Source organism: Ahaetulla prasina, chromosome 8 (assembly GCF_028640845.1).
Source record: "Ahaetulla prasina isolate Xishuangbanna chromosome 8, ASM2864084v1, whole genome shotgun sequence".
Taxonomy (NCBI): Eukaryota; Metazoa; Chordata; class Lepidosauria; order Squamata; family Colubridae; genus Ahaetulla; species Ahaetulla prasina.
The window spans coordinates 16,605,399-16,630,979 of NC_080546.1; the positions used below are offsets into that span (position 1 = coordinate 16,605,399).

Here is a 25,581-nt window from a genome sequence, read left to right on the forward strand (position 1 = left end):
TCTGGTCATCCAAATTCATCTGAAGAATTCCAGGTTGGGGAAGTTTATCTTAATTATTCTTACAATGGATATTGAATTAGTTTATTGATCATCACCCTTTAGCCTCTTTTTAAAATGTCCATTGGCTGCACAGTACAATTTTAATATATTACCCATGAGAAACGTTTCAGAAGTTTTTGATTTTATTAATATGAGCTTCTTGTCTTCTGAGTCAGATGCCTTGTTGTCCCAACATTGGAGTAATATCTAAATCAGATTGCAGATTTTAAAATATATTTATAGCTTCATCATGAACCATCAGAAGATGGCACCAGAGGCAGACAAAGTTCTCGCAAACGAGATGTCTTGCATCTGCTAGGATTTCCTCTGCTTTGTGAAGGCCAAGAGTCATATTTGGTGCTGAGCATCAGTTCTAAACTTTGGGAGGGATGAATTCCATAAAAATTTCACAACGTGCAATTTAGATTGGGTGTCTTATTTATTTATTTTATTTTCTTCACAGTTTGATATCTCCGAAGTGGTGCGGCTGATGCGTTTGCAAAGGCATGGCATGATACAAACTGAGGTATGTTTATCCTGAATTGCAACACACAGATAGTCCTGCTTCTCAAGTTTTCTAGTTTCTTAACATGCCCCAACAAGACCGGGATGCCGTATGCACGGTCACTCACGCTCTGGTCACTTCTCGTTTGGATTACTGCAATGCTCTCTACATGGGGCTGCCCTTGAAGTGCACCCGGAGGCTGCAGCTAGTCCAGAATGCAGCTGCGCGAGTAGTAACGGGAGCCACTCGTTGCTCCCACGTAACACGACTGCTACGCAGTCTGCACTGGCTTCCTGTGGTCTTTCGGGTGCGCTTTAAGATCTTGGTTACCACCTTTAAAGCGCTCCATGGCTTAGGACCGGGTACTTACGGGACCGCCTGCTGTTACCTCATGCCTCCCACCGACCCGTACGCTCACACAGAGAGGGTCTTCTCAGGGTGCCGTCCGCCAAACAATGTCGGCTGGCGGCCCCCAGGGGCAGGGCCTTCTCTGTTGGAGCTCCTACGCTCTGGAACGAACTTCCCCCTGGCCTACGCCAAGTGTCGGATCTTCGGACCTTTCGCCGTGAGCTGAAAACACACTTATTTATTCAAGCGGGACTGGCTTAACAGTTTTATTAAATTTTAATTGGGGTTTTTATTATTTTAGGGTTTTAAATTTTAAATTTTTTAATGTCGGCCAATCTTGTAATATGCTCTGTTTTAAATTTTTTGTTTTAATTGTATATATATTGGGTTTTTATCTTTTGGCTGAGTCCTTCGGGAGAAGGGTGGTATAAAAATTTAATAAAATAAATAAATAAATAAATAAGAGTCCTGGGAAAATGAAAGCAAAGGAGAAAATGGAAAGTGTGTTTGTTTTATTGGATTTCTGTATTTCTTAGTAGCTGAGACTCTCTGGATAGTTTTATAATCATGGAGGAAATGAGAATAAAACCAATCATGGAATAAAAGACTTTACAAAGTGAGGGCAGTAAGAAGATAAACCAACATAAAAGCAAACTGTAGTTTCGAGATCTATAAAATGCTGAGTTTTTTTAAAAAAAGGTCAGGAAATAAATGTCTTCATATTAGGTTGTAAAATAAGTAACAATGAGACAGGAGGGAAGGATTGAAAAACAGAGCTGTGCAAAACCTGGCTGATTCTCTCTCAGCTTTTCAAAGCCGCTGTGTCTGCATTACAGAAGATGTAGCTGTTTTAACTTGCTTTGTACTCACCTGCTTTGCAAAGTGCTTGTTTTCAAACATTCTGCATAACTTTAAAATAATTATTTACCATATTTTTTGGAGTATAAGACACATTTTTCCCCTCTAAAAGAGGCTGAAAATTTGGGCGCTTCTTATACTCCGAATGTAGCTTTTTCGAAGCTTTTTTTCAGACCTAACAAGGCACTAGCAAGTGAAGTGATCTTCCTCCCTTTGCCTGCTTTTCTCCTTGCTGCTCCCTCCAACGATCAGCTGTGCTTTAGAAGCTGTTTTTTATCAGGGGATTTTTTTATCAGGGGATAAAAAAAAGTGTGCACACTCAAATCCAGTGAAATAATGTGCTGAAGCTGCCAGATGAATACCTAGTAGGCAGATTTTTTTCCCTATTTTCCTCCCCAAAACCTAAGGTGTGTCTTATACTCCAAAAAATACGGTATATATATCATATTTGGAAACCATCTATGAGGAAGATGGGCAGTTTCTGAATATGATACTAAATAAATAAATAAATAAACTAAATAAATAAATGTTTATGTTCAACTCCCTCGGGAAGCAAAGGCTGAAATTCTGAGGATAAAATTTAAGTGATGGAAAGGAACTTTCATCCGTGCAAATTTCTCACACTTCCTTCCCTGTGACATTTTTTTAAAGAATGTTCCTGGCACTATACAGTTTTGTGAGATTGGAAAGTGAAGTGAGAAATGCCTTGCACTGTTGCAGCCAAGAGAGTTTATATATTGGCTACCCATACATTTTGCAACCTCCCATGAAATACATCCAAAAGATGCAATCCATCTTTTGCTGAGGGTGAAGAATGTCGTGTAAGGAAGGGTGGGAATCCGTTAAGCAGAATTTTCTCTGTCACAACCAAAATGTGTCTCTGTTTGGCATTTATAGTCTGTGAGAATATGCAATAATTCCTTCCTTTTACAGGACCAATACATTTTCTGCTATCAAGTTATCTTGTACGTCCTAAGACGTCTTCAAGCAGAAGAACAGCAAAGAAACAGCTAAAATATTGTGCCAAGTATACATTTAAAAATACGCCCTTGGATACTTTGGGTGTATTTACAGATTGAAGCTGGTTTAACATTTGTACCATTTCCATGGAAGATGTAGTTCAACGAAAGAAAGAAAAAAGAATTGTGATTGACAAATGCTTGCACATACTTTCTTCAAACTGCAATTCCCAAGATTCTTTGCAAGTGGACTATAAACAGCTTTTGCCAATATTATTCCAGTTCCAGTCTCAATTAAGCATCAGGTACCACTAGGAAGGCTCCTTCCTTTGCATAGGTGTGGGCACTTACGCATCATTTATATACATTTATATTTAATTGTGCTGCATTTTTGCAGCTTTTTCAAATCATTGAAAGTAATTGACATGTTAAAAACATTTTTTAACATATACTCATGCTTCTTGCAGGTTATTTTCCAGTTGCTTATATAATGTGGAAGCTATTTTTGGGGAGGGGAATAAAACAGTATTTTATCCTGATGGATTTTCTTACAGTACATTTTTATCTGGCTGTTTTTCAAGTCTGTTTATAACAGAGCTATCTTTTTCCAACAATTGTAATATTGTAGAGATTTCTATAGAAAATACTTGAAATCAGTATTTAAGCTTTACTTATTCGTGTATGGGAAAATAGCAAATATTTACTGTATCGCATGTTATAATGTTTATATAAAGGCTTGTGTATATATTTATATACTTTTACAAAAAAAAGGTGAATTATCAAATATCTAAACTTCTAACTGCTGAAGCATTTCCTGGTGTAAATAAAAAGTCACTTTTTAAAATACGTCATGTAATAACTCTATTTTGTGTCCATTAGATCTGGGGGGTTTTTTCAGATTCAAATCACTTCTACCCTTGTTTTAAAAAAAAATTAGTTGAAATCACTTCCATGCTTATTTTCAAAGTATCTGAATTCTATAAAACTTGGACATTGCCATGGAATCAATCATCCTTCCTCATTTTTTACACTGCTTGCTATGTGATTTATAGCTCTTGAAATACCACTAGTAATTGACTGCAGTCTATTATCTTTTTTTTTTACTATGTACAGAAACACATTTTCAGATAAAGGAGAGACGTTCAGTTATCCACCATTTCTATTACTTTAAGAATGCTATGAGGCCAACATATGGTACAAAAAAGTATTTAGTTTATGTCCAAAAGAACTAAGTGGAGTTAGCTCAAGTTTCTTGGAACAGATATTCCTAATACAGGTGATGGCACCATGCCATGAGCAGAAAATCTTGTGGACTATAAACAAATTTTCTCCATCTGATCTTAATAGAAGTCTTAATCTGACAAGTTCTTCTTCTTCCTAGTGTCGTGATGGCAAACCTATGGCACGCATGCCACAGGTGACGAGCATAGCCATATCAGTGGGCACGCAAGCTCAGCTCCAGCACGCATGTGCATGCCAACCTGATTTTTGGGTCTTCTAGGCCCACCGGAAATAGGGAGCCTGCTGTTTCCTGCCTCCGGAGGGCCTGGGTGGTGGTGGGGAAGGCCCATTTTTCTCTCTCATTTGGCTCCAGAGCCTCTCTATGAGTCTGGGGAGGGCAAAAATGGCCTTCCCCACACCCCCAGGCCCTCCGGAGGCCAGAAACAGCCCGTTTACCAACTTCCGGTTGGATAGGAAGTGACTTTTTTGCTGTACTCTCTCTAGGAGTCTCTGGATGCTGGGGACAGCAAAAAATGTCACTTCCTGTCCAACCGGAAGTTGGTAAACGGCTGTTTCTGGCTTCCGGAGGGCCTTTGGGGGGGGAGGCCATTTTCGCCCTCCCCAGACTCATAGGCTCTGGAGCCAGGTGAGAGAGAAAAATGGGCCTACTGGGCCATCGCTGTCAGAAGCAGGGGGGGTCGCAGGGGCGGGGCACATAGAATTATGGGTGTAGGCACGCGCATGCGTGACCCCGCCACCCCCTTCCTGGCATGCGATGGCAAAATAGTTAGCCATCACTGTCCTAGTGTATTCTCGTAAGTGCAGGATCAGCTTTTTGGATCGAGTGCCATTTTGCACAGTCAGCTGTATCTCCAGGGCGCAGGCCCACGGCTTACATATCTCTGTTGATAGTGTCTTGCCATCTCTGTTTTGGGCGCACGTGAGGTTGCCGGCCATTGGTAGGCAATCTTGGCAACAGTGGAAGGTACTGCTCTCAGGACATGTCCATACCAGCAGATCTGGCCTTAATCTGACAGGTTCTTGGTCCTTATATTATTTCATACATGAAATTAGACCCAGTAAATTACAAGCAGCCATGCAGATCTTAGGGTCTGGGATTATATTATGTTTTAGGATGGGTTTTTTTTAATTGTTGCTTATAAATGAAACAAATGTTCCATATCCAGAGGGAACATGCTAGCTTTTTGAAAGAGAAATAACACAAAGCATTTTGACATCAAGGCAAATTGATTTATTACTGCAAAGCTTGGAGGCTGCCATTGGCATGAGTACAACAATAAATTTGTTGGGTCTTTTAAGTATCCAAAGACTCTTTGTTATAATTAGAATATGTCATCTTCAGAGCTGTGCTGCAGTATAAACAAATTTCCATCAGTCCTAACTTCATTTTCAGAAAAGCGTATATCCACAGCTGATCAACCTTATCAACCAAGCAAACAGTCAAAACTGGATTTTATATAGTTTATTCTTATAGATTCTCTCCCTCTTTATGTCTGTGTTTGTGTCTGTGTCTGTGTGTTTCTAGCAATAAGAGACATGAACAAACTTGGTTCAAAAGCAGATGCTCCTTAATTAACGAGAGAATAGAGTATTGTTTTAAAATATATTCAGTACATATATTCAGTTAAAAGAGCCTTGCGTTTTTACATTCTCCAATCTCATTTGTTTCATTTTAGCCAGAAACAGAGTCCAAAAGCTTTTGCATCTGCTTTAAGTTAAATCAATTTAAATTAGAACTTTTTGTTGTTGTTCTTACAGGGTACTGAACCATAATGCAAATCATCTGCTTTTGTAGGAGCAGAATGTGTTCTGGTGTTGTAAAATACTTAAAAGCTGAGTTATTCCAAGAGATCTGTGGTGAATGATAAGGCATCCCACTTGGAGTGATTTTATAACATTCATAGTTTTAAAATTTCATAGTTTGTTCCTACCATAAATGATTTATTTTAAATATTTGTTGTACTGCAAACAACAATACAATATTGTGTAGTATATGGACAATCAATACAATAAATCAGTATTTTTCAACCTTGGCCACTTGAAGATGTATGGCCCAATGAAACAAACAATGTTAAAGAAGTTATAATACTGATGTAGTTACTTACCAAGCACATCTAAATTCTATTAAAGTAACCAAAATATCTTTACAATCCCCAAGGCATGTCACAACTTTTGTGCATTCTAATGTTTGGAAATTGAAAGTTGAAAAATTTGACATGCCCACCCGACCTCAACTTCCAGACTTTCCCATACTGGCTGAGGAATTCTGGGATTTGAAGTTACCCACTTTCAAATGGCCAACATTGAGAAAGATCACAATAAATAAATGTAGGGGCTCATCCATCATGGCTTAACATTTTGAATGAGGCCACCACAATTTATTCAACAAACATGATTAAATATCCTGATTATATTCACTTGTTGTCGGATGCTGGATAAAAGTTTGCTATTCATCCTGGTTTGATTAAATGAGCCAATTTCAAGTCATGGTCTACGTCCTCATCTTGTTTTCACAAATCATAGTTAAACTGTATTTTTAGGAATCAGGGAATATTGCTAAACAGAGTTTAATTGAAATTCAGTTAAAGCTTCTCATTTACTTCTTGGATGTGGCAGAAGCAGCTTGGGAACTCAAGAATTGAGGATGAATAGGACCAGAAACCAACTTCTCATGCCTTCCTCCTATAGCAGGGGTGTCAAACTCACGTCACCAGAGCGGTGTCACGTGATGTATCGGGACTTTTTCCCCCCTTCGCTAAACCGGGCAGGGATGGGACCAGCATGTGACGTATCCTGCCCGTGGGCCGCGAGTTTGAGAGAACCGGTCCTATAGAGAACCTTTAGGAATTAATGGCCTGTTTTCTTTTTTTTTTGTAATGTAACATGATGTTAGTAGATACATGTGATCATATTACAGTTGCTGAAAATCATTTTTGCCAGCCTGCTTGTGTATACCGTATATACTCGAGTATAAGCCGAGTTTTTCAGCACGTTTTTTGTGCTGAAAAGCGCCCCCTCGGCTTATACTCGAGTCTACCCTTGCAGCTGGGCCGGCAGGACGAGCCCAAATGCTGCCGGCATGCTTTGCCAGCTCGGCCGGCTCGTTTTGGGGCGGCGGCTGGCCTCCGGCGTTTTCTTCCGCCGCTTTTTGATGGCGGCGGCGGCGGTGGTCGGCGGAGGGGGCGGGGGGCGGAGGGGGCGTTCGACATTTTCGCCCCCCTCTCACTCGTCCTCCTCTCGCCCTCGGGGGGGGCGGGGGGGGGGGTTGTCACCCTCGCCCTCCTCTCCGAAAGGCCGAAATTGAGTGCGGCGGCAGTGGGTGGGTGGGTGGGTGGGTGGGTGGGTGGGGAGGCCGCCATGAAGTGCCGGCAGGACGAGCCCAAATGCTGCCGGCATGCTTTGCCAGCTCGGCCGGCTCGTTTTGGGGCGGCGGCTGGCCTCCGGCGTTTTCTTCCGCCGCTTTTTGATGGCGGCGGCGGTGGTCGGCGGAGGGGGCGGGGGGCGGAGGGGGCGTTCGACATTTTCGCCCCCCTCTCACTCGTCCTCCTCTCGCCCTCGGAGGGGGCGGAGGGGGCGTTTGTCACCCTCGCCCTCCTCTCCGAAAAGCCGAAATTGAGTGCGAAGCGGCAGTGGGGGTGGGTGGGTGGGTGGGTGGGGGGAGGCCGCCGTGAAGTGCCGGCAGGACGAGCCCAAATGCTGCCGGCATGCTTTGCCAGCTCGGCCGGCTCGTTTTGGGGCGGCGGCTGGCCTCCGGCGTTTTCTTCCGCCGCTTTTTGATGGCGGCGGCGGTGGTCGGCGGAGGGGGCGGGGGGCGGAGGGGGCGTTCGACATTTTCGCCCCCCTCTCACTCGTCCTCCTCTCGCCCTCGGAGGGGGCGGAGGGGGCGTTTGTCACCCTCGCCCTCCTCTCCGAAAAGCCGAAATTGAGTGCGAAGCGGCAGTGGGGGTGGGTGGGTGGAGGCCGCCGTGAAGTGCCGGCAGGACGAGCCCAAATGCTGCCGGCATGCTTTGCCAGCTCGGCCGGCTCGTTTTGGGGCGGCGGCTGGCCTCCGGCGTTTTCTTCCGCCGCTTTTTGATGGCGGCGGCGGCGGTGGCCGGCGGAGGGGGCGGGGGGCGGAGGGGGCGTTCGACATTTTCGCCCCCCTCTCACTCGTCCTCCTCTTGCCTCGGAGGCGGAGGGGCGTTGTCACCCTCGCCTCCTCTCCAGCCGAAATTGAGTGCGGCGGCAGTGGGGGTGGGTGGGTGGGGGGAGGCCGCCGTGAAGTGCCGGCAGGACGAGCCCAAATGCTGCCGGCATGCTTTGCCAGCTCGGCCGGCTCGTTTTGGGGCGGCGGCTGGCCTCCGGCGTTTTCTTCCGCCGCTTTTTGATGGCGGCAGCGGCGGTGGTCGGCGGAGGGGGCGGGGGGAGGGGCGGTCGACATTTTCGCCCCCCTCTCACTCGTCCTCCTCTCGCCTCGGAGGGGCGGAGGGGCGTTGTCACCTCGCCTCCTCTTCCCCGCCCTCCTCTCGCCCTCGGAATGTGAAAGAAACGTGGAAAACTCCAACTACAGTATAAAAAAAAAACATTTGCACTCAGTACTTTTTATTTTATTTTATTTTTTGCCAAGTTTTCCCCAGGGTTTTTTTTCCCCCCTATGGAAATTGGGGAGGTGGGGGGAAAGAGGTAAAACAAAAAGCCCCTTGGAAAGCGGAGAAATACGGCAAGAACAAACGATTTCCCCCCCCGCCCCTCCCGGCGCCGTCCTTCTCTCCCGCCAGTCACACGGTTCAGTTTTTTTTCAGGCTAACTATACTTTGCGTTTCACTCCCCGAGTGAGGAAGAAGAAGGGAGGCAAAAGAACCCGACCCCCACGCAGATCAGCAAATTAGCTTCCCTTCTCCAAACCAATTGGAGGCGGGGGGCGACGCTGCCGAGAAGCCGCTGCTTACAGAGAGCGAAAAAGCCAGGGAGACCTTGGCATAGGTGGGCGGCTGGTGTAAGGAAGGAAAGAAAAGGGGAGTGAAAATAAGAGCAGTCCGAGCTCTGAACTGGGGAACGAGAAGGAAAGAAAGAGGGAGAGAGAGAGTAAGGACTGCCACTGGGGTCAGGGAGCAGAGCACCAGGAAACAGGGCGGCCAACGCGCGCATACTACACACACACAAACACAGAGCCAGCTCCTCCCTGCCGCTGTTGAATCTTACTTCACCGCACTGAGTCCTTCGGGAGAAGGGCGGTATTATAATAATAATAATAATAATAATAATGATAATGATAATGATAATGATAATGATAATGATAATGATAATGATAATGATAATGATAATGATAATGATAATGATAATGATGATGATGATGATGATGATAATGATAATAATGATAATAATGATGATGATGATGATGATAATGATAATGATAATGATAATGATAATAATGATGATGATGATGATGATGATAATGATAATAATGATAATGATAATAATAATAATAATGATGATGATGATAATAATAATGATAATGATAATAATAATAATAATAATAATGATGATGATGATGATGATGATAATGATGATAATGATAATGATAATGATAATGATAATGATAATAATAATAATAATAATAATAATAATAATAATAATAATAATAATAATAATAATATTCAGCCGTGCTTCGCTTTGATGGCAGCCTGACGTAAAATGGGGGGCAGGGGGATACATACACGGTTAGGGAAAAATAACAAAACAACGTTTTGGGCTCAATTGCAGTCTTAAATTGAGGACTACTTGCAATTTGAACCTTATTGGACACTTCATTCCTGGAGGGTTTTTAAAGAACAGACTGGACAATCCTTTGTCTGAAACAGTATAGGATCTCTTGCTTGAGGAGTGGGGACTGGACTAGAAGATCACTGTTAGTTTGGGATATGTTCAGAGCCCACACATCTGATGACATAAAAAAATTGGCAAAGTCATCTCAAGTCACTTTGGCCGTTATTCCAGGTGGGCTTACATCTGTATTGCAGCCCCTAGATGTCAGTTTAAATAAACCTTTCAAGGACCGTGCGAAGGATGTGGCATGAATGGATGACATCTGGTCAAGCTCGTCTGACAAAAGTTGGAAATCTGAGAAAGCCAGACATAGAACTAATAGCACAGTGGGTTCGTGATGCATGGGAAGATATTCCAGAGGACATGGTGCAACGTGCCTTCAAGAAATGTGGCATTAGTAATGCTATGGATGGCAGTGAAGACAGCGCATTGTATGAGAGTGACAGCAGTGATGATGACGACTGTGAACTCAGTGATGACGACAACGTATATGCGGATAACATCACAGAAGCTGAAGTAGCTGAAGCTCTGTTTGGACAAACAGATGATGAGGAGGAGAACTCCAGTTTTGAGGATTTTAGCTCGTTAGCTTGGTTGCTGTTACTTTTAAAGATACTGTATTTTTGATACCATATTCTTTTTGGGGACCCCCTTTTGCACTTTTATTGTTTTTCGTTCAAATAAATATTCATGTTATTTTACTTGGCTCTATCTTTATTTTTTACATTGACCAGTAGCTGCCTCATTTCCCACCCTAGGCTTATACTCGAGTCAATAGTTTTTCCCAGTTTTTTGTGGTAAAATTAGGTACCTCGGCTTATATTCGGGTCGGCTTATACTCGAGTATATACGGTATACACCAAGACAAATTCCTTGTGTGTCCAATCACACTTGGCCAATAAAAATTCTATTCTATTCTATTCTATTCTATTCTATTCTATTCTATTCTATTCTATTATGCTGATTCAATCACTGGCTGGACCATAGTTACTCAAGAGAAATACACGACAAATACATATACAGAGGTAAACAAGTTCTAGTCAGAACCACTAGGGGGCAGGGGTCTTCTCTCCAAAAAGATCTTGCTTTTTAGTTCAGTCTGTCTACCCCATGAAGCCTTGCGTTGGAGTTCAGACTTCTCAAGTCTCTGATGTTCCAAAATCCTTTCGGTCTCTAATGCTGCAATGCAGAAAAGTGCAAAAGGTAAACCAAAGCATAATTAGTCAGCTCAGAGATTATCATCCCCCGAAAGTTTTAGGAGCTACCTTTTTTTTTTCCTAATGGTACGCCGGAGAAGACGCCTAGAGAGTGTCTGGAGATCCAGCCGTTCTGAGGCTGACCGGACACTAGTTAGGTCCTACAGCAGGACCTACCTAGTGGCACTGAGGGATGCGAACGCTCACGCTTCCTCCCTCATTGCGCCGGCAGATAACCGCCCGGCCGCCCTGTTTGGTGACCCGCCTCCTTCAACAGGAGGGGCGGAGGACCCCTACAAGGCGCGCCGAGGAGTTTAACGGTTATCTATACGATAAAATCGTTCAGCTTCGGGACGGATTGGATCAAAATTGAGTAGATGCAGGCGAGGGTTCCGAGACCCGTCTTGTTGAAGTGGTTTGGGATGATTTTGATCCTGTGACTCCCGAGGACATGGACAGGTTGCTGGGTAGGCTGAATGCCACCACATGTTTACTGGATCTGTGCCCCTCCTGGTTAGTACTGGCTACTCAGGAGGTGACACGAGGCTGGCTCCAGGGAATTACAAATGCTTCTTTGCGGAGGGGTCTTTCCGCCGCCTTGAAAGAGGCGGTGGTGAGACCTCCTCAAGAAGCCTTCCTGGACCCAGCTGTTTTAGGGAATTATCGCCAGTCTCCAATCTTCGCTTTACGGCGAAGGTTGTAGAGAGTGCGGTGGCATGTCAGCTACCCCAGTACCTGGATGAAGCTGTCTATCTAGACCCGTTCCAGTCCGGCTTTCGGCCCGGATACAGTATGGAGACAGCTTTGGTCGCGCTGGTGGATGATCTCTGGAGGGCCAGGAATAGGGGTTATTCCTCTGCCTTGGTCCTATTAGACCTCTCAGCGGCTTTTGATACCATCGACCATGGTATCCTGCTGCGCCAGTTGGAGGGGTTGGGAGTGGGAGGCACTGTTTATCGGTGGTTCTCCTCCTACCTCTCTGACCGGATGCAGACGGTGTTGACAGGGGGGCAGAGATCGACCCCGAGGTGCCTCATGTGTGGGGTGCCGCAGGGATCGATTCTCTCACCCCTCCTATTCAACATCTATATGAAGCCGCTGGTGAGATCATCAGTGGCTTTCGGGTGAGATACCAACTGTACGCTGATGACACTCAGCTGTACTTTTCCACCCCGGGCCACCCCAGCGAAGCTGTCGAAGTGCTGTCCTGGTGTTTGGAAGCCGTACGGGTCTGGATGGGGAGGAACAGGCTCAAACTTAATCCCTCCAAGACGGAGTGGCTGTGGATGCCGGCACCTCGGTACAGTCAGCTGCAGATGCGGTTGTCTGTCGGGGGCGAGTCGTTGGCCCCGATGGAGAAGGTACGCAACTTGGGCGTGCTCCTGGATGGTCGGTTGTCCTTTGAAGATCATTTGGCGACTGTCTCCAGGAGAGCTTTTTATCAGGTACGCCTGATCCGCCAGTTGCGTCCCTTCCTGGACCGGGATGCCCTATGCACGGTCACTCATGCTCTCGTTACTTCTCGCCTGGACTACTGCAATGCTCTCTACATGGGGCTCCCCTTGAAGAGCACCCGGAGACTTCAGCTAGTCCAGAATGCGGTTGCGCGGGTTATTGAGGGAGCGGTCTGGAGCTCCCATGTAACACCTATCCTGCGCAGACTGCACTGGCTACCTGTTGTTTTCCGGGTGCGCTTCAAGGTATTGGTTACCACCTTTAAAGCGCTCCATGGCTTAGGACCGGGCTACTTACGGGACCGTCTACTGCCGGCTTCTATCTCCCAGCGTCCGGTGCGTTCCCATAGAGAGGGACTCCTCAGGGTGCCGTCAGCCAAACAGTGTCGACTGGTGGCCCCCAGGGGGAGGGCCTTCTCTGTGGGGGCTCCTACCCTGTGGAACGAGCTTCCCCTCGGGCTTCGACAACTACCTGACCTTAGGACCTTTCGCCGCGAACTTAAAACCTATTTATTATTATTTATTTATTATTTATTTAAATTTATATACCGCCCTATCTCCCAAAGGACTCAGGGCGGTTCACAGGCATATAAAACATCGATACATAAAATTAAAATAATCTTTAAAAAACTTATTCCAATGCCCTATCATTAAAAATAGAAATATAAATATTAAAATCAATTTAAAACCCCTATAAAATTTAAAATCTAAGCCAGTCCTGCACAGATGAATAAATGTGTCTTGAGCTCGCGACGGAAGGTTCGAAGGTCCGGAAGTTGACGGAGTCCTGGGGGGAGCTCGTTCCAGAGGGCGGGGGCCCCCACAGAGAAGGCCCTTCCTGGGCGCCGCCACACGACACTGCCTAGCTGACGGCACCCTGAGGAGTCCCTCCCTGTGAGAGCGCACGGGTCGGTGAGAGGTATCTGGTCGCAGTAGGCGGTCCCGTAGATAACCCGGCCCTATGCCATGGAGCGCTTTAAAGGTGGTCACCAAAACCTTGAAGCGCACCCGGAAGGCCACAGGTAGCCAGTGCAGCCTGCGCAGGATGGGTGTTATGGGAGCCACGAGGGGCTCCATCTATCACCCGCGCAGCCGCATTCTGGACTAACTGTAGCCTCCGGATGCCCTTCAAGGGAGCCCCATGTAGAGAGCGTTGCAGTAATCCAGGCGAGACGTCACGAGGCGTGAGTGACCGTGCATAGGGCCTCCCGGTCCAGAAAGGGGCGCAACTGGCGCACCAGGCGAACCTGGTAGAACGCTCTCCTGGAGACGGCCGTCAAATGATCTTCTAGAGACAGCCGTTCATCCAGGAGGACGCCTAAGTTGCGCACCCTCTCCATCGGGGCCAGTGACCCGCCACCGATGGTCAGCCGGATTTAGCTGACTGTACGGGGATGCCGGCATCCACAGCCACTCTGTCTTGGAGGGATTGAGCTTGAGCCTGTTTCTCCCCATCCAGACCCGTACGGCCTCCAGACACCGGGACAGCACTTGATAACCGTTGGGGTGGTCCGGTAGAAAAGTACAGCTGGGTGTCATCCGCATACAGCTGGTACTTCACACCGAAACCACTGATGATCTCACCCAGCGGCTTCATGTAGATAAAGAACAGAAGGGCGAGAGATCGACCCCGCGGCACCCCACAAGTGAGGCGCCCGGGCCGACCTCTGCCCCTGTCAACACCGACTGCGACCGGTCGGAGAGATAGGAGGAGAACCACCGATAAACGGTGCCTCCCACTCCCAATCCCTCCAATCGGCGCAGCAGGATACCATGGTCGATGGTATCGAAAGCCGCTGAGAGGTCTAATAGGACCAGGGCAGAGGGACAACCCCTATCCCTGGCCCTCCAGAGATCATCCACCAACGCGGCCCAAGCCGTCTCCGTGCTGTAACCGGGTCGGAAACCGGACTGAACGGGTCTAGATAGACAGTTTCATCCAGGTGCAAGGGAAACTGATATGCCACCATATTTCTACAACCTTCGCCAAGCGAAGGTTGAGACCGGACGATAATTACCTAAAACAGCCGGGTCCAGGAAGGCTTCTTGAGGAGGGCCTCACCACCGCCTCTTTCAAGGCGGCCGGAAAGACTCCTCCACCAAAGAAGCGCTCGTAATCGCCTGGAGCCAGCCTCGTGTCACCTCCTGCGTGGCCAGCACCAACCAGGAGGGGCACGGGTCCAGTAAACATGTGGTGGCATTCAGCCTCCCCAACAACCTGTCCATGTCCTCGGGAGCGACAGGGTCAAACTCATCCCATACAATGTCACCAAGACCGCCCTCAGCCGTCTCACCAGATCACCGCAATCTTGGTCCAAACCACCCCGAAGCTGAACGATTTTATCGTATAGATAACCGTTAAACTCCTCAGCACGCCCCTGCAACGGGTCATCCCGCTCCCCCTGATGTAGGAGGGAGCGGGTCACCCGAAACAGGGCGGCTGGGCGGTTATCTGCCGATGCAATGAGGGAGGAGGCGTAGGTACGCCTCGCTTTCCTCATTGCCACTAGGTAAGCCCTAGTATAGGACTTCACTAGTGTCCGATCAGCTTCTGAACGGCTAGACCTCCAGGAACTCTCTAGGCGCTTCTCCGCGCTTCATCCTCTCAGCTCCTCGGAGAACCAAGGAGCTGGTTGGGACCTGCGCTGGGTCAGAGGCCGCAAAGGCACGACACGGTCTAAGGCCCCGCCGCGCCCGCTCCCAGGCCGCAACAAGTTCCTCAGCCGAGCCGTGTGCCAGACCCTCAGGAAATGGCCCAAGCTCCGTCCGAACCCTCCGGTCCATCAGGCGCCTGGGACGGAACCAACGTGTCGGCTCCGTCTCCCTGCGGTGGTGAATGGCGGTCAGAAAGTCCAGACGAAGAAGAGAGTGATCTGACCATGACAAAGGTTCAATGACTATTTCCTTTAAGTCCAGATCTCTCAACCACTGACCAGAGACAAAAATCAAGTCCAGAGTGCCACCCCCAACGTGAGTAGGGCCATCAACTACTTGGGTCAGGTCCAAGGCCGTCATGGAAGCCATGAACTCCCGAGCTACCGTCGATGACGAGCCGGACGATGGCAAGTTAAAGTCCCCCACGACTAAAAGTCTGGGGGTCTCAACTGCCACCCCAGCAAGCACCTCCAGGAGCTCGGGCAGGGCAGCTGTCACGTAGCAAGGAGCCAGGTACGCGACCAGCAAGCCCATCTGACATCTATGACCCCATCTCACAAAGAGGGATTCGCACCCGCAATCTGAGGTACAGTGGTCTCCTCGGCTCTAGACTCTCTCTAATCACAACCGCCACCCCACCACCCCTACCCTGGCCTCGGCTGATGAAATGCTCGGAAACCCGGTGGGCACATCTGAACAAGGGCACGCCTTCTGGGCCCAACCAGGTCTCCGTAACGCCCATAAGGTCCGCGGCACCCCTGAATAAGATCGTGAATTAGGGGCCTTATTGGCCACGGACCGTGCATTGCATAACATCAGCAAGGCCAGGGCCCTGAGGATCCTGACCATCCGGGAACGGGAGAAGTTTGAGGGCTCGGGCGCGCGATCGCCTGTAAGCATCGAGCGCACCCCCTAACACGATATGAGCCCCCACTTCCGCCATATCTGCCCTCCCCTTACCGTGGAAATAGCACCACCCTCCACCAATGGAACACCGACTCCCCATGACCTCGGACCCACCAACCCCGCCACGAGCATGTGCAGGAACTGGACTCCCCGACGGGTTACCCCAACACCCACCCTTCCTCCCACCCCCAACCCAAGCCCGCCGGTTTCCTTCCCCTTAAAATCCCTTTAAAACTCCCTTAAAAATCTATTAAAACAGCCAATTAAAACCCTAAGCCTCCTATTTTTCGTGATGCCACCTCTCGGGACTCCAAAGCCCGTCCTCAAGGTGGGCCTCGATAATCTGAGGGCCAGACCAGAGAGGGGCATCTCGCAGGGCAAGAAGGTCAGCCGCAGTAAATGTTCGCATCACTGAGACGGTCCGGGCAAGGCCCATCCTGGGCTGGTCAAGTTGGCAGCAAAAGTCATAACAGATGATAAAATGACCATGACCAGTCTGTCCTGATGGGAAATAGTTCGAGATAATCCATGTGCGGTAGATGACAAAACCGCTGACTCAGTCAGTTCACCACCCCATACAAACGACCTGGGGTGGGCTAAGGAAGAAAGGGGAGAGGCACGATGGTAGGGATGTTATAAAGATGGTAAATAGTGGAGGGGTGTCCGCTGGACCCGCGGGTCTTCCTCCGGCGCTGTCACATATCCGCGCCACTAGGGCAAGGTCACAGCCACCCTGGGCCTATCGGGCCATCCGCCACTTCAAAGCCCCCGGGCCGGCCGCCTCCGCCTCCGCCAGGCCATCGCCACTGGAAACGCCCCCATCGCCACCGCGAGCAGGCCACTGGAGCTCCCCTAGATGAGAGGGGGACACCCGTCGCCAAATCCGCCAGCAGACCCAGGGCTCACCAGTGACAACGCCCGACGGAGAGGGAAGGGCCAGGCCGCCGCCCTCGCCACCGCAGGTTCGAAGGGCCGATGGAGCCCGGGCGGCCCTCCAGATCTTCATTGGGGCGGCCCTCCAGATCTTCATTTATTTCGTATGGCTGGACTGGCTTGAGTTTAATTTTAAATTTTAATTGAATTTTGATGGGTTTTAAATTTTTGTAATTTTATGGGGTGTAATATTATTTTAAATTTTTTGGCAAATTTAATCAGTTTTTTAAGGGTTGTTTTAATTATTGTGTATGTTTGTTTGTATTTTATTTGCCTGTTCACCGCCCTGAGTCCTTCGGGAGAAGGGCGGTATATAAATTAAAACATTATTATTATTATTATTATTATTATTATTATTATTATTATTATTATTATTATTATTATTATTATTATTATTATTATTATTATTATTATTAAACTGTATTTTTAGGAATCAGGGAATATTGCTAAACAGAGTTTAATTGAAATTCAGTTAAAGCTTCTCATTTACTTCTTGGATGTGGCAGAAGCAGCTTGGGAACTCAAGAATTGAGGATGAATAGGACCAGAAACCAACTTCTCATGCCTTCCTCCTATAGCAGGGGTGTCAAACTTGCGTCACCAGAGCGGTGTCACGTGATGTATCGGGACTTTTTTCCCCCTTCGCTAAACCGGGCAGGGATGGGAGCAGCATGTGACGTATCCTGCCCGTGGGCCGCGAGTTTGAGAGAACCGGTCCTATAGAGAACCTTTAGGAATTAATGGCCTGTTTTCTTTTTTTTTTGTAATGTAACATGATGTTAGTAGATACATGTGATCATATTACAGTTGCAGAAAATCATTTTTGCCAGCCTGCTTGTTTATATGCACCAAGACAAATTCCTTGTGTGTCCAATCACACTTGGCCAATAAAAATTCTATTCTATTCTATTCTATTCTATTCTATTCTATTCTATTCTATTCTATTCTATTCTATTCTATTCTATTCTATTCTGCTGATTCAATCACTGGCTGGACCATAGTTACTCAAGAGAAATACACGACAAATACATATACAGAGGTAAACAAGTTCTAATCAGAACCACTAGGGGGCAGGGGTCTTCTCTCCAAAAAGATCTTGCTTTTTAGTTCAATCTGTCTACCCCATGAAGCCTTGCGTTGGAGTTCAGACTTCTCAAGTCTCTGACGTTCCAAAATCCTTTCGGTCTCTAATGCTGCAATGCAGAAAAGTGCAAAAGGTAAACCAAAGCATAATTAGTCAGCTCAGAGATTATCATCCCCCGAAAGTTTTAGGAGCTACCTTTTTTTTTTCCTAATTAAGGATCTATTGTCTACCCCTCTCAAATGTTGACCAAGCAGGCAGTCGCTAATTAACTTGAAAACTCTTAACTTGATTTAGAGTTAAAACTCAATTTAGCTGGAAAGCTAAACCATTAAGATTATACTGTGCATCTAAGACAGTGTTCTCCAAACATGGCAATTTTTAAAAAAAGGGGACTTCAACTCCCAGAATTCTCCCAACTAGCATGAATTCTGGGATGTCCACACTTCTTAAAATAGCCAAGTTTTAAAAACACTGTGGCTTAGACTCAGGTAAATATTCCGTGCACTTTAACAAGAGAGGTGTGACATTAAAATAGGAATCACCTATTTCTTACCAATTTTAAAAAAGGCAAAATTTTAACTCAGCCCTTCTCATCACTTAAGATATAACCACTTCAATCAATGGAATGACAAAAACGTGCCAGAGTCATCATCTTGTTCTTTATTATTTCTCTTTTTGTAAGTCTATTTATCTTAGACTTACCTTGTATCTTGTTTGCTTTTATTGAGAATCACCCAGAGGCAGTCTGTACTTGGGTGGTGGCTAAATTGAATTAATTAATCCTGAGTGAGAGAAGTTATTAACTTCACTTGCTTACTTCATGCTCCTGTCTGCCTACCAGGCTGCAAGAAATCATACAGATCTTTTTGTCAAAAGTCTGAACTTGCAATCAGCCTTTAGACCTTAAACTGTGGAACAGAGGTGGTAGATCTCTTCCTACTGATGGTAGATTGTTGATGTGGGTGGTCTCTAACCTTAAGGCCACAAATGACCCTTAAATCGCTTTTCTGCATCCCCAGCACTCTTCTGCCAAATTCTGCCAAGTTTCTTTCCTTTTTACCAGACAGAAAGCTATTCTTGATAGCAATACGACAAGATCAATATCTAGAACAGGGGTCTCCAACCCTGACAAATTTAAGACTTGTGGACTTCAACTCCCAGCTTTGCTGGCTGAAGAATTCTGGGAGTTGAACTCCACAAGTCTTACAAGTTGCCAAGGTTGGAGACCTCTGATCTAGAAGATGACTGTGGAGATTCTCATTCATCCAGGTCATGGTTGTCACAAAGATGCTTTTTCAGGGGGGCAACTTGGCTTTCTTGTTTTTCTTTGAAGACGTTTCGCTTCTCATCCAAGAAGCTTCTTCGGCTTTGACTAGATCGTGGAGAATGGAAGGATTTATACTCCTTGCAGACAGTTGGTCATTTGCATTCTTTTTAGAGAGTTGGTGAGGCCACTTGGAAGCAGTGGTGAAATCCAAATTTTTTTACTACCGGTTCTGTGGGCGTGGCTTGGTGGGCGTGGTGTGGCTCGGTGGGCGTGGCTTAATGGGCATGGCAGGGGAAGGATACTGCAAAATCCCCATTCCAGGGGAAGGATACTGCAAAATCCCCATTCCCTCCCCACTCCTAGGGGAAGGATATTGCAAAATCTCCATTCCCACCCCTCTCTGGGGCCAGCCAGAGGTGGCATTTGCCGGTTCTCCAAATTGCTCAAAATTTCCACTACTGGTTCTCCAGAACCTGTCAGAACCTGCTGGATTTCATTCCTGCTTGGAAGTTTATCTGGGTCTAAAGGGTCACCTGAGGAGTGCAAATGTGTGTGAAGCCTTCTTGGCTGCAGGATGAAAAGACACCGGGCAGAGAGCATCCTGCAGCCAAAAATATCCACAAATATTTGCACTCCTCAGGTGTTCCTGAGGACTCAGATAACCCTCCAAGTGGCCTCTCTAAAACAGAGGTGTCAAACTCACATATCGGCATCACGTGACATAATCGGGACTTTTCCCCCCTTTGCTAAACAGGGCATGGGCATGACCAGCGTGTGATGCATCCGGCCCGCGGGCCTGGAGTTTGCCAGCCCTGCTCTAAAAGAAAGCAAATGACCAGCTGTCCGCAAGAAATATAAATCCTTCCATTCCCCATCATCCAGTCGGAAGGGAAGAAGCTTCTTCGACCAGAAGCGAAACGTCTTCAAAGAAAAACAAGAAAGTCCAGTTGCCTCTTGAAAAAGCACCTTTGGGACATCTAGAACATGGCTTTTCCTTACCTGAGGAACCATCTTATTCTCATCATGTCAGCCCAGCTCACCCAATCAGGAAGATATGAACGGGGTATGTTAGGGTCCAGGAAGAGAGCCTTCTCTACTGTCACCCCTGCTCTCTGGAATAGGGGTCTCCAACCTTAGTAACTTTAAGGTTTGTGGACTTCAACTCCCAGAGTTCCTCAGCCAGCAAAGTTCCCCAAACTTTCGAAAGAATCAGGAGACCTGGCTCTGCCGCTTCACTTGGAGCTCACAGAGGGGCATAGAACCCTGGGGGTGGTAAGTGCCTTGTAGACCCTCTCCCCCTTTTGATTTTTAACATAATTTTACCCTGGTTTTTACCTGGCTCCTTTTATTGAGATATTGTACCTTTTATGTTTTTATGCGTTTAATTGTACACTGCCTAGAGTCGCTCTGAGATAAATAAAAGAACACGAGAGCTCCATCTGTTCAGCACCTTCACAGCTCATCTAACATTTGCTTTCTGCCATATCATTAGGATGTTTTTGAGACGCCTTCGAGCCAGTTGGTTTCCCTACTGTGGTTGCTGAGTAGCAGCACCCTGCCTCTGTATATCAATTCTATTGCCTTCTTGGAGTCTGTAACCCATCATCCAACTCCACTCAGGGCTGGGCTTCAAAATTTTTTAGCAACGGGTTCTCTGCACGGTTGATGGGTGGGCGTGTCCAGGTTGGCTGTGGCCTACACGGCCTACTGCACCATGGTGAGGTGTGTGTGTGTTTGCTCTCCCTGTGCTCCAGAGGCTTTCTTTGAGCCTCCGGGAGGGCGAAAATGGTCTCCACGGGCTCCGGAGGCCCTCTGGAGGCCGGAAATGGGCCCGTTTCTGGCCTTCCCAAACTTCCAGTAGGCCTGTTTTTCGCCTTCCCCAAGGTTCTGTGAGCACCCTGCACTTATCTGCATCCAAAACGGGCCACGTGGGGACTCCTGGGAGGAGAGGGGAGGGGAGGGGTGGGTGGGGCCAGCCAGGAATGGGATTTGGGGGTTCTCTGAACTGCACAGAATCTTAGCTAGGGGTTCTCCCGAACCCCTGAGAACCCCCCAGCAGCCCACTCCTGCCTCCACTAAAATACATCAGCTTACATTGTAGAGAAGGGATCTGGACTTTCAAAATAGTTGTCACATGCCGCAGCTTGAACGGAGAGCCCCAGCAGATGTCAAAATGAAGAGGGTTGGTTATTCTTTCCTTAAAATCTTTTGAGAAACGTTTTGTAAGCTCAGCAAATTCAACGCGATCATGCCTGCAAGATTAATAGCAGTAGTTAGTAATAACTTTGCAAAACATTTTGTCAAAGCCCCCAAGAAATATGCAAAAAAAAACTGGAGTAGGTGTTCATCCAATGGGTATGGGTTACTAGCCATGAAATAAAGTTACCGTATTTTTCAGAGTATAAGACACACCCGAATATAAGACGCGCCTTAGTTTTTGGGGAAGAAAATAAGGAAAAAGCTGATTGGCAGGTGGATTGGCCTCCAATCAGCTGTTCCCAGAGGTGAATTTTAGCAACAGGTTCCTTGGTTGTAAGTTCTGTGCCTTGCTTTTTTTTTTTTTTTTTTTTGCTTTTTTTTCTGCCTCTGAAACTTCTGAAACTTTGTTTCAGGAAAAAACTTTTTTCTGCCTCTGGAAGCCTCTGAAACAGCTTCAGAAAAAAAGCCTCTGAAGCTCTGTTTGGAGGCTTCTTTTCTGAAGCTTAGTTTCTGATGTTTTTTTCAGCCTCTGAAACCTCCCTTTGAGAAGCTGGGCAGGCCTACATTCAGAGTATAAGACGCACCCAGATTTTCACCCTCTTTTTTGGGGGGAGAAAGGTGTGTCTTATACACCGAAAAATATGGTAATGGATAAGGGTCCATGCCCTCATTCCCATTAAGGGGCTGCAACAAGGAAGAGGGAGTCAAGCTATTCCCCAAAGGACCTGAAGGCAGGACAAGAAGCAATGGATGGAAAGGAATCAAGGAGAGAAGCAACCTAGAACTAAGGAGAAATGGGGTCTTCTGGTATGAGAGCAAGAAATCACTTGGGAGAGACAAGAAGAAGATACATCATTGGTTCATCTCGCGATCATCCCCTTTTCTCTTGGCTAATTTCAAACCAATTCCTGGCGCCCAATATCTTTCATGGCAAACCCTCGCCAATCTGTTTCAGCTTAATATATACTGTGTTTTTTGGACTATAAAACACACTGGAGTACAAGACACATCAAGTTTTCAAAGAGGCAAAGAAGAAAAAAATAGTTTTTGCCCTCCCCAGCCCCCAGGAACACTCTGCAGGCATCCCAAACTCTCTACGCGTCCTGTTTTTGGCAAAAATGGGACACTCAGAGTGGGGTTTTGGAGGGCCAAAAATGTATTTGGTGTATAAGATACACCAGCATTTCCACCCCCTTTTAGGGAGGAAAAAGTGTGTCTTATACTCCGAAAAGTACGGTATATTAACATTTCGACTAGATTAGTAAAACACAATAAAATATAATTGTTAAAAAGAACTTTGTTCAAATACCAATGTCTAGGCCAGGGGTGTCAAACTGGCGGCCCACAGGCTGGATGTGTCACACATAGGCCTCACCCATCCCAGCTCTGTGAAGGGGAAAAAACATTGCGAAACGTCACATGACAGCAATGTGATATGGCGAGTTTGACACCCGTGGGCTAGACCCATCTAACCATTGAAGTGCAGCAGCATTCATATTTTAAAAATCAGATATTGGACCAATATATGCACTCAGCATATAAAGCCGGTCACAATGTGATTTACAGTTTGATGTTGGATCCCACAGTCAGAGGAAGGGGAGGATACTATGGCCCATTTATACAGAGAGTCCCGACAGACGCTGTGTGAGGTGCAAATCCTATTCAGGATCGTCCATTGCTGTCTTGGTAGTTCAAAGCTGGAACCTTTTTTGTGGGGTCATTTATATGTCTTCCTATCTCTGGGTGTTCAGTGACCCATTTGGCTTTCCATTGATGATCAGTGTTAAAGTTGCTGGGCAGATATTGTACAAGCGTCAGTGGGGACTCCTTGAATTTGAGTCTTCCAGCTGATAAATGAAGAAAGTCAGCATGCACAAGTAGGAGTGAGCTGCTCATAATTTTTTTGTATTTTCTGCATTCTGTATTCTCTGACTAGTGCAGCGGTGGTCCACGAAAAAATTTTGGTGGTCCGCAGAAAAATTATTTGCATTTTTTTATATTGCACTAAATCAGGGGTCCTGACACTACGGCCCCTAGGTTGGATATGTGCAAAGAACATTTGTGTTGCTGCAGAGTCTTCCCCTTTGGGGTCTCTTTGTGTGGGTTGGAAGGGGGCAGAAATTTCAACTTCAGGTCTGCTTCAGCTGATGTAGGGCTTTGGGCGAAGGCTGGAGGAGAGTGTCGCTGGTGGTGAAGAGCCAGAGGGCCTTGTTCCTGTGGAACTGTATCAAGGCCTGGAACTGGCTGACCATCTCAGCCCGCTGAGCCTCCAGGTGCCAGTACCTGGCCTTGCACCTGGCCTTGCACTCCCACCTGGCCTTTCCTCTACTTGGAAAGCCTATTGTTGTGCCTCGTCCTCCCTCCTCTCCTCAGCCGGGCCCCTCCTGTCTCCACCCGGGCCTGTTATCAGACTCCGAGTCTGATAATGAAGATGAATGGCCTGTCATGCCTCCAGCCCCTGGCCCTGACCCCATGCCCGGAAAGGATGTCAGGAGTGAACAGACAAGCCCGATAAATTTCCCTCCTACAGCATGTGAGCAGGAAGCCAGCCACGTGCTGGAATTACTGACAGCAGATCCAGCTGAAGAGAATTCAAAGTGGGAGGATCCTCGCTTCCGGAGATCTGAGAGGCGACGCCAGCAGAAGGAACGGAGGGGCAGGCCTGGAAATGCAGAGTCATGGAGCCACACCCCACAGCCTATATAAAGGACCTGCTTTTGGCATTCCAACCTTGAGTCAAGCAAAGTCTCATCTAGTTTGCTGATATCGGACTCTATCGCTGAAATCACAACTTGGACTCCTGCCTGCCCTGATACACCTCGAAGGAATTTGGCAAGCTGTAGAGGCTTCGTTGCCACGTTTGATACGGACTTCCTTGACCCAGTCGTTGGAGGGGGAGGGGGACATGACACCTATGCTCATAGTCCTCATTGAGGTGCTTCTGCTGAATCTTCTTCAGAGTCAGATTCAGTAGGAACTGAGCCAGCTGTTTTCCCAACTCTTTCTTGTGGTGGCTGCTTAGCTCCAACAACTGTTTCCTATTGGGGCCCTAAGGAGCCCGGGCAGGGAGGCGAGGCGTGCTGGGAGGGGCGGGGCGAGTAGAGGCTGGCGAGGCGCCCCTCAATGTGAGTGACATTGAGTTGGCCACACCCACCCAGTCACATGACCACCTAGCCACGCCCAGCCAGCCAGTCATTAGGTTGAGATTTAAAATTTTGAATTTAGTGGTCCCTGAGGTCTGAAAGGTTGATGACCCCTGCACTAGTGCATCTTGTCTTCATAAAGCTGGCGGTGCTGTATGGTTGCAGTGGTCTTTTAAAGCCCCAATAAATAAATAAATCTCTACCTCCAGAGGTGGGATTCAGCCGGTTGTGTCTGGTTCGGGCGAACTGGTAGTGGCGAATGCGGGAGGCTCCGCCCACCCGCCCGGACATAAGACGTGAGCAAAGAGCATGTGAGGAAGCCCATGCACATGCACAGAGGAGGCGTGTGCAAGTGAAGCGAGCAAGCGAGTGCGCTCCCACACGCGCTCACATTTGCAAACCAGTAGGGAAGGGAAGTGAATCCCACTTCTGCGCCATCTCCATTATATTTCCAAAACATAATAAGAAATACGTACACTGTGTAAGGGCTAGCTTTCAAAACAGATGTGACTTTCTTCTTCCTGTGTAAGTCATATTCCATTGCAGACAAATGGGGGTATCTTTGCACACACAAATCAGAAGTAGTTGGGTAGCCTCTTGTTGTCTTTACCTGGACATGGAAAGTACATGAAATGTTTAGTCCTGGATTGTAGCACCATGTTCTAAATGCTTTCATCCAAGAAGCGGATTTGGAACGATTATAAAATACAAGATTGGATTTGGATTTTGATAAACAGTGGGCCAAGAGATAGCAATTCCATAGGTGTCCCATAGAAGTCCTTCGTATAAAAAGGCAAAGGTTCCCCTCGCACCTATGTGCTAGTCATTCCTGACGCTAGGGGGCGGTGCTCATCTCCGTTTCAAAGCCGAAGAGCCAGCGCTGTCCGAAGACATCTCTGTGGTCATGTGGCCGGCATGACGCAACACAACAGAACACTGTTACTTTCCCACCAAAGGTGGTCCCTATTTTTCTACTTGCATTTTTTAC

General features: G+C 47.1%; 2 protein-coding genes across 8 annotated transcripts in view; one reads left to right on the forward strand and one right to left on the reverse strand.

Moving 5' to 3' along the window:
• Window positions 1–3,555, forward strand: part of PTPN13 (protein tyrosine phosphatase non-receptor type 13) — a 199,086-nt gene extending 195,531 nt beyond the window's left edge. For all 7 annotated transcript variants that reach the window (XM_058192069.1, XM_058192073.1, XM_058192076.1 and 4 more), the window contains 2 exons: window positions 503–565; window positions 2,684–3,555. In XM_058192069.1, the coding sequence (XP_058048052.1) occupies window positions 503–565; window positions 2,684–2,764 (144 nt within the window). In that variant the 3' untranslated portion in view covers window positions 2,765–3,555. The remainder of the gene's footprint in view (window positions 1–502; window positions 566–2,683) is intronic.
• A 14,323-nt stretch (window positions 3,556–17,878) lies between these two features.
• On the reverse strand, window positions 17,879–25,187 carry LOC131203030 (uncharacterized protein C4orf36 homolog). Its single transcript, XM_058192862.1, has 3 exons — window positions 25,070–25,187; window positions 21,346–21,503; window positions 17,879–18,093 (listed from the first exon to the last, which is right to left on the reverse strand). The coding sequence occupies exons 1-3, from the start codon at window positions 25,132–25,134 to the stop codon at window positions 17,951–17,953; spliced, it is 366 nt and encodes a 121-aa protein (XP_058048845.1). The 5' UTR covers window positions 25,135–25,187; the 3' UTR covers window positions 17,879–17,950.
• Window positions 25,188–25,581: the final 394 nt, after the last annotated feature.

What these genes read in the sequence shown, in the direction of transcription:
- LOC131203030 (XM_058192862.1), bottom strand. Translation starts at nt 25,134, where the DNA reads ATGGAATATGACTTACACAGGAAGAAGAAAGTCACATCTGTTTTGAAA. An exon ending in AAAGCTAGCCCTTACACAGT is followed by an intron (nt 21,504 to 25,069) that starts GTACGTATTTCT and finishes TTAATCTTGCAG; the next exon opens with GCATGATCGCGTTGAATTTG. An exon ending in CCAGATCCCTTCTCTACAAT is followed by an intron (nt 18,094 to 21,345) that starts GTAAGCTGATGT and finishes TCTGCATTGCAG; the next exon opens with CATTAGAGACCGAAAGGATT.